The sequence below is a fragment of the Haliotis asinina genome, chromosome 5 (genome assembly GCF_037392515.1).
Source record: "Haliotis asinina isolate JCU_RB_2024 chromosome 5, JCU_Hal_asi_v2, whole genome shotgun sequence".
Lineage (NCBI taxonomy): Eukaryota > Metazoa > Mollusca > Gastropoda > Lepetellida > Haliotidae > Haliotis > Haliotis asinina.
In genome coordinates, this window is record NC_090284.1 from 34,529,162 (window position 1) to 34,541,982 (window position 12,821).

The following is a 12,821-nucleotide window of genomic DNA, read 5'->3' on the forward strand; positions in this document are numbered from 1 at the left end:
TTAAACGTGAGCTCGTATTCGAGCCTATCACCCAGCGCGGCCTGGTAAAACGGCGCGTGTCCCATGAGCAACTCGAAGTCGAGCGGCACGCAGAATCGATTCCCGTATGCTCGAGCGATGGCCTTTTCACCGTCCGATAGCTTGTCTTGCTGGTCTTGCGTGAAGACATACCCTATGCGCGCCCGGGTTGATTTACTGATGCCCTGGTACACATCATTGACTCGTTCTCTCTCGCTTTTCCAGAGATCCTTGTAGCAGTGAAACACGTCGCTGTCGTCGATGCTCAGCACCTCGTTACCGCTGATCTTGACGGTCGTTTTCTTGATGATAGCTCGACCCACGTTCCGCACTAGCTCGCGTTTGTCGTTGTCGGAGGTCAACGTGATATTGAACGCCAGTCGAACAGTGCCTGGTACAATGAGGTCATTCTCACCAAGGTTTGGAAATCTAACCAGCAGAGTTTGATTCTGGTCTATCTTGCTGGGATTGTTGGTGATGGTCACCGACTGGCGCACGGCTCTGGCTCCTAATGGCTCTCTCAATCTTCTGAAAGGATCTAATTTTCTGCCGTACATTGTTATATAAAAGAAATATATTTTTAATACTAATGGATGAAGACATAGATATGACGGAGATGCCGGGCGCTAGTGCCCAGGCATTCGATGATGAGCAGGAGACCTCATTTACTAGTTCACCATTGAACCAAGAACTCTTGGAAACAACGGTAAATGATTATTACGAAAGTTTAAGAAGAGATAAAAACTACGTTGAACCACAGGGTCGATACCATAAGAATTTTTTTATTGATACAAAGGGTGTTCTACGCCTTAAGTCTGACCCAGGGGTTGACCTCTTTAACAAGAGCAATAAAAAACCACTGGCCTTGTCAACTCTAGCCAGCCGCCATGGTGTTGAATTTATCCGTACAAATCTAAACATGAATGATTACGGTGGTGCAATACCTAAGGTCGTTAAAGAAGATCTGCAAGCTACCAGATCCCACCTCACCACTAGAGATGAAATGACACCACAGCGTGCTACAGAAGCCTCAGACAGCATAGAAAAACTGTTGAGCACCTACTGGGACAAACCGTTACCGGGGTTTGACTTTCCGGTAAGGGAACTGCGCGGCTTAGACGAAGCCGTGAAACGCGTGCGTGGAGAACTCGTGAACAACATGGGGAAACTGAACGAAATCGACGAGCACATCGCTAGGGAAAAAACCAAACTCAACGAAACTGAAAACGATGATATGAAGCGCCGTATCAATGAACGACTACGCGATTTAGAAGACGAGAGACGTACACGATTGGAATCCGCTTCCTCGAATCGTGAACAGCTTCGATCCCAGATCAGTCGTATTCGGGAAACAATCGATAGAATACTGAATGAGGATACAACTTTAGCCAACAGGATTCGGATATTGTTCCGGGAGCAAGGGATCACCATCGCCAGTATTCTGACTGCATTGGGTTTCATCATATCAACCCTGGTGGTGTCACTGGTGGGAGGAACCCCTGTGGGGCCTGCCAGTGGGGGAGTTCCCCCCACACCCCCCGGTGGGGGTATTAAAGACTGGATAAAAAAACTTGGGGAAGGCCTAGCTAAACTGGCTGGTAAAGCCGCCGAAGCCCTTCCCGGCATCCTGGGTAGCATCGTCTCGTGGTTGTTGAGCGCTCTGTCTAAAACTGCCATGTGGCTCAGTCAAAACCTGTGGGCAGCCATCGTCGCCGTGGCGGGTCTGGTGTACGTAGCGGCTAAGAAATCTTTAACCAAATAAGTCCCACAGTTACCCCACCAACCACTAAGGCTGTTTTATTATCAATATGCTGCTGATAGGGGGGTACCCCCACATGCATATGGGGGTGTGGTGTTGGTTGAACTTTAGGCTCCGGGGGCGGCGCAACTATACCCGTTTCACGTGGTGGGATGTGTGGGATATAGGGGGTGTTAATATCGGGGTTGATACCCAATTTTTGGTCCGCCGTGGCTATGACTATTTTGTTGTTATAACCCACCACTTTTTTTATTCTCAGTTGCATATCACTCGGAGCCATGTACAACCCCACGCCGAACACGTAATTGACTTTCGATCTGGCGTATTCTAACACGTTTTGGTAACGGTCGATGGCCCTCGGGAGATCAACTGGAGAATTGATAGCATCATCAACGTTGGAAACGAACTGTTTCTGAGCGTTGTAAGCAGTTCCCTTACCGAGGATGTTGGAACGCGTCATCGACTGCGCACCCAACAGCGCCCACACGTACGTTCGAATCGAGTCGTTCAAGCGTATTGTACCAGCACGAGTGAATTCTTTAGATGTTTTTGAGATCATTTTAGTCCAGGCTGTGGCTGCATCAGGATTGGTTTGCTTTATACAGCTGACATGGATCTTTTCATTCGTTGTGGGGCCTGTAAATGTATGCCGGTTTGGGTTGTATGAACCATCTTTAGAACCGGCATAATATGTTCCGGACCTGTAGAAGTACACGAGAACTATACCGAGACCATGGTTCACACCAGGAAGGCGAAAGTCTTTATTCGTTGGAATCTCAAACTCCCCACAAACACGTTCATAAGCGCGCCTATCATAGGGGTTATTCGTCATACTCCACGCTTTATCTTGGGGAAGAGGAGCACTTATTTCCTTCAATATTCGTCTCGTTTGATAATAAATATGAAACAAAATAACCGCCTTACTCAGTTCGTCTATACCGTAGTCTGGTGTCACACCCGACCCTGTCGTCGCACACCACACAGCAAAGTTGAGTTGGTTCTGCCAAAACTGCATTGGGTTTTGATTCCAGTTTACCACCGCCTGCGCGTTATTAACGGACACGATATAGTTTTCAAAGATATCAATAAAGGTTGTTTTAAACCCCGTACCATCTGCATTCACCACGATTTTCAAGTGTGCTAAATCCATATTATAATATATAATTCATATATTATAATATGTACATAACACTTCCAGGAATAACGAGCGGTGAGGCCGTTCAGCGTCAGGCCAACTCGAAGTCGCACTCTGCGATATCACCTACCTACCGCAATGGACTAACATCAATATCAGCAACAATAAGCTGTTCGTTAGTGGAACTCGCAGCCAGATAACTGACGGCTACTACAGCGTGTGCTCTCTAAACGACGAGGTCTTCAAACCCCTGGGAGCCGAACTCAAGATGAACGACTCAAACGGCACAGTGGTGTTAATCAACAACGGAAGAACCTCCTTGAGGCTCGGCCGACCATTAGCGAGGATACTCGGTATGTCTCCTGACGAGATAAAACCAACAACAACCGTCACAGGCACGAAGTTACCCGATCTAGTACCGTACCGAGAGCTGTACATTCATCTCGGTCAGGTGAGCACAACGTACAACATTCAAGGAGGTCACCCTTCCACTATACTGAGAGCAGTGCCGGTGAAAACTGAGAAATTCAACGACTGTAGAACCGAGTCATTTTCACCACGGCAGTATAAGAGATTAACCCAGGGCAACATACCTGAGCTGACAATATCGGTGTTAGATATAAATCATAATCCTGTAAATATAGGATACCTCAGCTTAACGCTTCATGTAAAATGACCAGCGCACAAGGGCCCGGAGTGAAAAAATGCGTCAATATCGGGATCTCCGACCTCGGAGACACGCGCGGTTTCGACGCTCCCGGAGTAGATGGTAAATCGTACGCCTTGCAACTGAAAAACAACATTTACAAACGCGTTGAAATCCCCTCCGGTGGAACCCTAAGTGATATGATAGATACCACAAGAGCAACAGTCAACACTAAGTACGCCCTTGTCAACACCGGTGATAATAATTGGATAATATACCCATCGTTCGGTGGTAAACTGTTCGACTTAGACGATGTTGAGAGCACTACCGTCGTCCAAAACAAACCATATATGCTCGTCTTCACCGAAGATAACAAGTGGGTGTTGTTACCCGATAACGACGACTGGTTTCTCTATATTAGACTCGTCTCCCCTTACGTGTTTACGGATAACAAAGACAACCACCTAAACAAAGTCGTGAACAATGGAACCCTGCTCGTGGCTTATGTCCCAACTCAGAGACGTAGCGTAGTCGTCAGCCCAGTCAACACTATGGCAGCCCACATGCTATCGAGTAAACCGGCCATACAAAACGTGACATTGCAGTTGGTGTCTAAATTCGAAGGCGTGGTCAAGATACTAGAGAGTCTACCGGCAAACTCAACACTGATCATCAAAGTCTACCTAGGGGAACCATCGGGGAATGATGTCGAGATCGTGAAGGGAATCAAACTCGGGTGGGTGAAACGACACCAGTACCAAGTTTGCAACGTTTACGTGCGGGTGGGTGTTGGAGCCGACACCAGTATGGAGGGGGTCAACGTGATCGTGGAAAACAAGATATCACTAACCAAGATCTTCCTGCCTGACAACATACACTTCATGGGTATGAAGTTAACCCCTGAATTATTATCAAAAAACCAGTTGGAAATTATATCGTAATAGTATAATAATGACCAGTCATCGTCCCAACACTACGCTTAACGACCTAGGAGACACGGAGGGCTTCGATCAGCCTGGTGAGGAAGATGAATTATACATCCTGCACTTCAAAGACAACGTGTACAGACGGGTGTCGTTATCAGATTTAAAAGAGCCTAAATGGCTGCTCAACTTAACAATCACCTCACCTTATATCACATTAAAAGAAGAAAAGTGGGGGTACATCTCTAAGATTAGGAATAACGGTATCTGGCCCGGGGATTTCATTACGGAAAATAAAGCAACAGTCTCGATAGATTCTCGTATTGGAGAAAAAAGTGGGTTAAGTTCTGACACAGAAAGTAAATTAACATTTAGCAGTAAGTTTTTTTTACCCAAGGAGCATCTTGATCAAATAAACTACCTCTACACAATCATCATAGAAGTCGTCTTTACGTATTTTAACCAGGAAAACTCCTCGAAAGGACGCCAAATTTTACCCGGGTTGACAATACACTGGTATAACGAACACGTAGGTCAATATTGCCGTATTGTTATACAACGGAATAACCCGGGGGGTCCTATAAACCGCTTCATAAGCCTCCCTGGGGTTTTTATTACAACAGAAAAGTCTATTGGCTTCACACCTATTATCATTAATTATGATCTATCCCTTGTAGGCTTCAAATTCATTCGTGAAATATTAACTGAAACCCAATTAAAATATTTTTCAAAATATATATTATAGATGGGTCTGTACCCAGTCGTAGAGGAAGTAGCGAAGACGCTGGAAACCGTAGATGGGTTCCGCTTGAGGCAGTTATGTGATGTGAAACGTCAACTAGAACAAGACCGTGACACGCGGAAAGCACTATGTAAAAAATATAATAGAGCTTTCAATATCGTGGACGGGGCTGACACTACCCTTATGGCAACCAGCATGGGACTAGGGGCGGCAGGCGTTGGGTTGTTAGCTACCATCGTGGCCGCACCTATAGTGCTAGGTATTGAAATAACAGCTGGGGTGGCAGGGTTGGCAGGGTTGGCGCTTAAGTTAGTATCACGCAGACTTAATCGTAAGGCATTGAAACATGACGAGATCAGGGTTCTGGCCGAAGCAAAGCTGAACACAGTGAGTGAGCGAATTTCCACGGCACTCTCTGACAGTAAGATCTCAGAAGAGGAGTTTCGTTCAATCCTCTCTGAACTCAAAAAATATAACGGAATGAAACAAGATATTCGATCCAAGTCTCGTAAGTCTGCTATCAGCGAGGACAAGAAAAAAAAGTACATAGAACAGGGGATACAAAAAGCCCAGCAAGCCTTTATTATGAACACCAAAGAGATCGTAGGCGGTTCACGTTAAACTGTTTCATCGATATAAACGTGACATAGGCACAGACGTTAAGTAGTAGGGGGAACACGAGGGCGATAGTCGTAAGCGAGCCACCGATCCTATATGGTCAGTCAAAACTTACAACATAGATAAAGTGGATATGAAAGCCGACGAACCTAACTTGTACTACTTGAGGGATGGGCCGGGTAGGGGGTTTGTAAGAGAAGAATTATTGATCGTACCGTACGGCACAGTGTTACCTCCTACCAACACAAAGTAGGCATAGTAATTACCGCCAACTTTTTTGTAGTAGGGGTAATAGTAGCAAGAGCTAAGGGTCCAACCAAAGCCTTATTTAGTAAATAAGGCTTTGTAGAGACATTTCTTGAAAGTGGTCCAGAACTGTCATTCCCTATACTACTACTCAACAACCATGGCAGTATTGTACAGACCTGATTAGTTGTGAGTATGCTTGTATTACCCACAGGTGACAGTGAGGAGCCAGCCACAATGGAGAACCTGAAGGATCTCAAGTACCTGGAGTGCTGCATCAAGGTGAGGACGACACCCTCTGCAGAATTGTGTTGTGAATGTCTGCATTTAATGTGATGAGAATACAATTAATCTAGAAAGTTTCAGAAAGTTGTGATCACTATCAACTGTCCATACTTATTAGAGATATGAGTAACTCATCTTACCGTGCTCCTTAGTATACATGGCCACAAACTCCTCACTTGTTTCCAGTGTTTTAGCCTTCTGTTATCATCAGAAACACTTTTGTCACTTGTCATTGCAGATACCTAAGTTGTACTCAGTAATAGGTTGGTGTCGACAGAGTACATTAGTTAGTAGGAGGGTAGATACATCTGCATCATAGCTAAAGAGGATCAGTTCCTTAGAACAATTGTTGCTTGCTTGTAAATATTGATGTGAGCAAGATGGCATCTCTTCCTTCATTACCAGTCTAGGAGATATATTAAACACTGTTTATGCTCCCAGAGTGATATTTTTATCCCCCGGCATGTATTGTGGTGCCGTTTGCTATTAACAAAGTTTTAGCATTTTTGTTTTTTCCAGTTTCCATTGAAACAATTTCAACAGATCTTAGCAGATATGTGAGACAGATCTTGAGGTGGTGCCTTTTGCTGTTTACAGATATGTGGCATTTATGTTTGTCATGAATTCCATGGAAACAATTTAAACTTAGTCGAAAAAACCATGAAGTAACTGTCAGATTTGTCATTTCAAATATGTGGGGGGCTGGCCGGGGGGGGGGATGGGGGGGGGGATGTCATCTTCTGATGACTCTTGTCCTTAAAGGTGATTATTCTTATGCACCAGTGAGAGTACTTTCCTGTGGGATGTAGCTCTGACTGAGGCTGTTAAGATAACAGCTCTGATCACCATCAATATACATATAGTATGTCTTGAGGGATATATCAGCAACTTTCAGCAGGCTGTATACTAGAAGTCAGAGTGCACTATACATGCAGCAGTATAATGATGTGCAGGCACAAATGGCCCAGGAAGGGAGACACTGATATTTCTGAAGAGAGATACAGATACTTCTGAAGGTTATTGACATCTAACACAACTTCTGAAAAACATTTTTGATTTGACTTCTGACTGCTGAATGACAGTATATATGACAATGGTGTAGCATGTATTCCTTGAATTAATTACCTGCTGTGTCTCAGGAATTATCACAAATGGCTCCCTGGGATCTGATTCTTTCCAAAAGAATTTATTCAAATACATGAAGTGACAAATTTGAAATAGTTCCTGAATCATATGAAACAACAATGAATGCAAAATGAGAACCATGATAGTAGTATTCTAAGGTACAACACTATTGATGTTTTATATATTATACATGATGTAATGACTAAAGTGTGTATTGCAAACATGGACTCAGTTGCTCATATTACAATTACTGAATATTACTTGTTATCATATGACTACACACTTCAAACACCCATATGTATAGACAACATACCAACAGTTGGTGTTCAAGGTTTGGAGCATCATACAGACATAACCTGCTATGGTGTTTGTCAAGTCTAAATTTATAAAAATATTACATGTGAATGCTGTGAATACATAAATTATTTCACAGTTCTAAACATGTCTCTAGCTCATATTGAAATGGCATTACATGTAGTATGGATCTTTGAATCAAATGCTTGTGTTCATTAAAATGTCCTCATATCTGAAATGGTAAGTGGCCTTTGTGACAGATCTATCCTATAGTTAATCTACCTCTTCTCTTCACTTTATGGCTGAAACATTGCTCATGTGATGTTCAGTTTGAATTGACTCATCCTAAACATGCCATGTATACTGATGAGAGGAAATTCTAGTTATACTCACTCTTTGTATGTGATATGAGGATGATAGCTGACACATTTGCATGCCTGCTTGTACTATCTGTTAGTCTTGATAACCTAACATTGTAACATGCAAGTTGCCTGAATCATAACTAACATGTAGAACACAGTGTTCACACTATGACACATGCACTCTAATGCAGTGAGAGTGGAGTGAATATGTTTTCAAACAAGAATAAATTAACCTTTCCTAGCCATCCAAACTTCACGGGATCACACCTTAGTTCATATCAGCAATAAGCCAGATACGACATGCTGTAATGCTATAGCAATTAGATAAAGTTACCGCCACATATATTTGTATTGTTCACTAAACCTTGATTACCTGTTGCAGATAAACTTCTAGAAAATATGTATACAGCTCACAGTAGGTCTGTGTTCTCTATATGAATGTGTGTGACAGAGTGAATTGTTGGTAAGAACATTTAGAGGCTGGCCTCACAGATTACAAAATCTGGCTTGTGACTTAAGTGACAGGGATAAAGAGTTGCTTCACCCGTGGCACAATAATAGAGGACTACAGATTAGTATATCAAGACTGAATAAAAATACCCAGCTTACTTAAAAGCAGCTTATGTAAAACTGTTGTATATTCCACGCAAATCAAATCACCCCAAGACACTCATTAATGACTATTTTTTGATGTTTTATATCAGGAAGCTCTGAGACTGTACCCATCTGTACCATCCTTTGCTCGCACTCTCACCCAGGATGCTGAAATAGGTATGCACAGGAGACATTTTGTTGCCTCAATTCTGACACACATATTAGGCAATGACTTATGATTCAATTAACAAAGGAAGGTAGGGAAGAGATTCTTTGAAAATTTTAATAGTACATGTTTTTTTTTTCATTTTATGTTGATGTAGAAACATGATGAACATATAACAATAAAGGAAAGACTTGCATCCATATCTCCCTTCAAGTCAAATCATAGGACCTGATCATGTATATGTAGACATCTTTTTCCCCATCGTTAAAGTTTAGGGGGTAACAGGCAGGAGTTTTGATGTACTAATGGCAGTAACAGGTGACGTAGTACAACACGTACTGTAGTGTCCTGCTTCAGGGGGCCTTGTCATCCCCAAAGATGCTGCAGTCGTACTGTTGACATCTGCCCTCCACCGTGATCCCCGGTACTTCCCTGACCCAGAGGTCTTCAACCCGGACAGGTTCCTGCCGGAGAATGTCAAGAATCGACACCCCTACACCTATGTGCCATTCTCAGCTGGTATGAGGAATTGCATTGGTAAGTGTCTACAGACGAGAGCTTACTACAGGTGTATGGACGAAGTTTGTGTTACCTGAGAACATTTGTAAATATTCCCTGTATGAATACACACCATTCAGAAAGTGGTCAAATGTATCATAATAACTACATGGGTGAGAGCTCCTCCCAGTCCCCCACTCCAAGTAATATTGTAACAGTGTGAATGTAGCTCAGTTGGTTAGCTTGCAAGCTAACAATCCAAAGGTTGTTGGTGCATGCCTTACCAATTCTCTCAAAACTAGTTGGTTGTCTTAGTGACATGTCACTTATGACAGACAGTCTGTGCATCAAGTTATGATGTTGAATTCTAAAGGAGGTTGTGTAAAGACTGGTTCAACAGGACTAGTATGGCTAATGAAGGATAAGTGATTATTTTCTCTCTTATGAAATAAGTGTGGTCAAGAAACACACATCATACATACGTGCACAGAATATATTTTATTGCTGCTTCTTGCTTCAGCAAATGGGTTAACTCCCTTTGCTCATTGTTGCGTAATGTCAAGTTCAGTTAGTTCAGACTTCTTTATCTCAGTGGAATGGATGATTAAGTTTGTTTATCATTTCCTGTGACTCAATAGGTGTGATTTTGGAGCAGTATGTGTTTTAACTTCACCTTCATACAGCTCTTCATACTCACAACTATTTCCAGGTCAGAAGTTTGCCATGCTGGAAGAGAAAGTCATCTTGTCCACTGTCTTTCGCAACTTCACAGTGAGGCCACACCAGAAACGCGAAGACCTGAAACCTGTGGGTGATCTGATCTTGCGACCAGGAGAGGGTATCTTTGTCACCCTCAGCAGCCGAACCTGAGGGGGGAACCACTATTCTGTGGCTACACCCTGAGGTCAGCACCTGATCTTGTAGACCATTTTAGCGCCAAAATGTCTAAAGGCACATGGTTTTGAATTGCATTGTTTTCTCAATCTGAATAGTTAAAAAATACAGCAAATCAAGAAACCGATGCAAAATTTATGCAAACCAATGCAATCATTAGATGCTTGAATTATTGAAGTAACTCTATTTGGAGCAGATTGAAGTCAGTCTCAAGGCACTTTGGAAGAAACAATGACACAAATAACAATGCTCACAATATGTATTTAAGAGCCATGCTTATTACGTATGTGACACAGTTTTTGCCAAAGGTTAATTTCGAAAAGGTAATACTGAACAAAGTGTGTCCAGTAAGTGTTGACAAACATAATCACTTGTTTTCAATTAGCACACAGTTCTGTTATTAAAACATCAACTGATTACCTCAAAATCTGGCTTATGTACAGTAATATGTGGTACATTCTTTGTAAGAACTGTCTACAGCTGGTCATAAGTGGTTTGTATCTCTATATGATTTCTGTATATCATCACCCTGCTTGTAACATTGTAACATCATCACAGTTAACACTAGTGTTAGCATGAAACACAAGTGTGTATCAGATGACACAACTAGTCTCACCTTGAGTTGGTCACACGTGGTATAAACACTAGCAAGGCCATGAAGCTGAGGGATCAGCTTGCCAGGTATGGTGTCCAGAATGAATGTTTACATGCTTGTGTCATAACGCTGGAAGAATGCTGACCAACAAACAAATCCATGACAATTACTCATTACTGAACAGTCATCTTTCCATGCTCCATCTTGAGATGGTGAACTTTATTTCTGCTGCTTATTAATTGACTGTTGTTTTACTTTGTGATTTATACTTCTGTTGGCTGCTCAGTCATTATTTAGACATGTATGATTTATACATTTGCACAGGGAAACATCAATAAAATATTTGTTTTCACAAATTTTACTACTGGTATTTAGGTTTTTTTTGTTGTATTCAGAACATCTGTTCGTCTCTCTCGTTTCTTGTAGACAGGATATCTCATAAACTATTGCTCACTATGTCATCAAATTTTCTGACAGCCTACATCAGCAGTTTAGCACACACCAGTCGATTTGTGTCACCATGGCCGTATTTTCAAAGTCACCATGACACTTAGACCAAGTTTCAAACTCTTCTTAACCCATATCTGACGCACTGTTGTAGCACTTGTGTAGCAAATGTCCTCAAATTTGGTGGCAGCCTACACTGGGGGGTTACTCAGACACCAGTCGATTCAGGTGACCTTGCCATTACCTTTAAGATCACAATGACATTCTGATCACTTTTCAAACTTACATCAAAAGTATCTCCTAATACCTTGCACCCTCTGTCTTCAATTTTGTCGACAACCATCATTGGGGGATTAAGCAGACACCTTTAATTTTAGGGTAACTTTGACCTCATTGACATGTTTGTGGGAAACACTTGTTATGATTTAGATCTATTTTCTTTATATCAGAGACCATATGCCGGTAGCGTCCGTCCCCACCTCAGTATATAACAGTTCTTTAATCATTCACAAGAATTCCAGATTCTGTGACCTTAAACAGTGCTTCGTCTTTTTTGTTTGGCCTGGCATGGTACGAATGATTTCTCACAACCCTGAACATCTTAAAAGTAATTATAAAGTTGTTAACATCACAGCGAACGATTTACAACCACTTATAGCACAGACAACAAGCCAGTAGCAAGTAATGTTGGGACCAACTCGGTGGGCATCAAAGCCAACTATAGGCACCTATATATAACAAATTCTTGTCTTTGACCGTGACGTAAACAAAAATATTATTTGTAATGAATGATAACCCTGTTGGGGCCAAGACCTTTGGGGTAATCATAGTACTTGCATATGCACGTAAAGGATGTGAACGTGTTGTTTCGTTTCTGCCTCGAATATCTTTCATTTCATTTTCATGACATGTTAGATTATATATTCGCTTTACTGACTAAATACAACTAACCTGATACCTCGCACATCTCACGACTGTCAAATGACACGACTGTCAAACATCATTCCCTATTAAACGATTAGTTAAGAGGTTCAGTCAGAAGTTAATAGCTATTTGATTTAGGGGCACTGGAATTATGGCTGCGTTTCTTCCACAATCTGTAACCTTCACTTAAACTTCTTGTTCCTCAAAACAAATGTTGTATCAGAAGCCCCTTAGCAATGCAAATACACCTAAGAGGGAAATGGCAAAGTGGACTCCACAGGTTCACCAGCCACCCAATTGGGAATTGGGAATACATTAATCTCTCCCTACAGCTGTGCAGTAGTACAGTCGACAACACATATCATTAAACAGTGTCAGAAAGTGTAAGGCTTCAGTGCAGTGTTGTTCACCTCATACAATTTGTCAAGAGGATTTAATTAAGATATATTGCCGTATACAAGATGTCATATTGTCCACGGTACCAACATACGTTCAGTATTAGACGAAGTCAGTCACACTAGTGATAAAGTGGTTGTCCTTATTTCATGAT

At 42.1% G+C, this 12,821-nt stretch overlaps 1 protein-coding gene across 1 annotated transcript in view; it reads left to right on the forward strand.

The window, feature by feature from the left end:
- The window catches only part of LOC137284101 (cytochrome P450 4V2-like), a 32,842-nt gene extending 21,581 nt beyond the window's left edge, over positions 1-11,261 (forward strand). Inside the window, exons 9-12 of the mRNA XM_067815780.1 lie at positions 6,302-6,369; positions 8,858-8,924; positions 9,271-9,450; positions 10,121-11,261. Of these exons, the coding sequence (XP_067671881.1) occupies positions 6,302-6,369; positions 8,858-8,924; positions 9,271-9,450; positions 10,121-10,281 (476 nt within the window). The 3' untranslated portion in view covers positions 10,282-11,261. The remainder of the gene's footprint in view (positions 1-6,301; positions 6,370-8,857; positions 8,925-9,270; positions 9,451-10,120) is intronic.
- Positions 11,262-12,821: the final 1,560 nt, after the last annotated feature.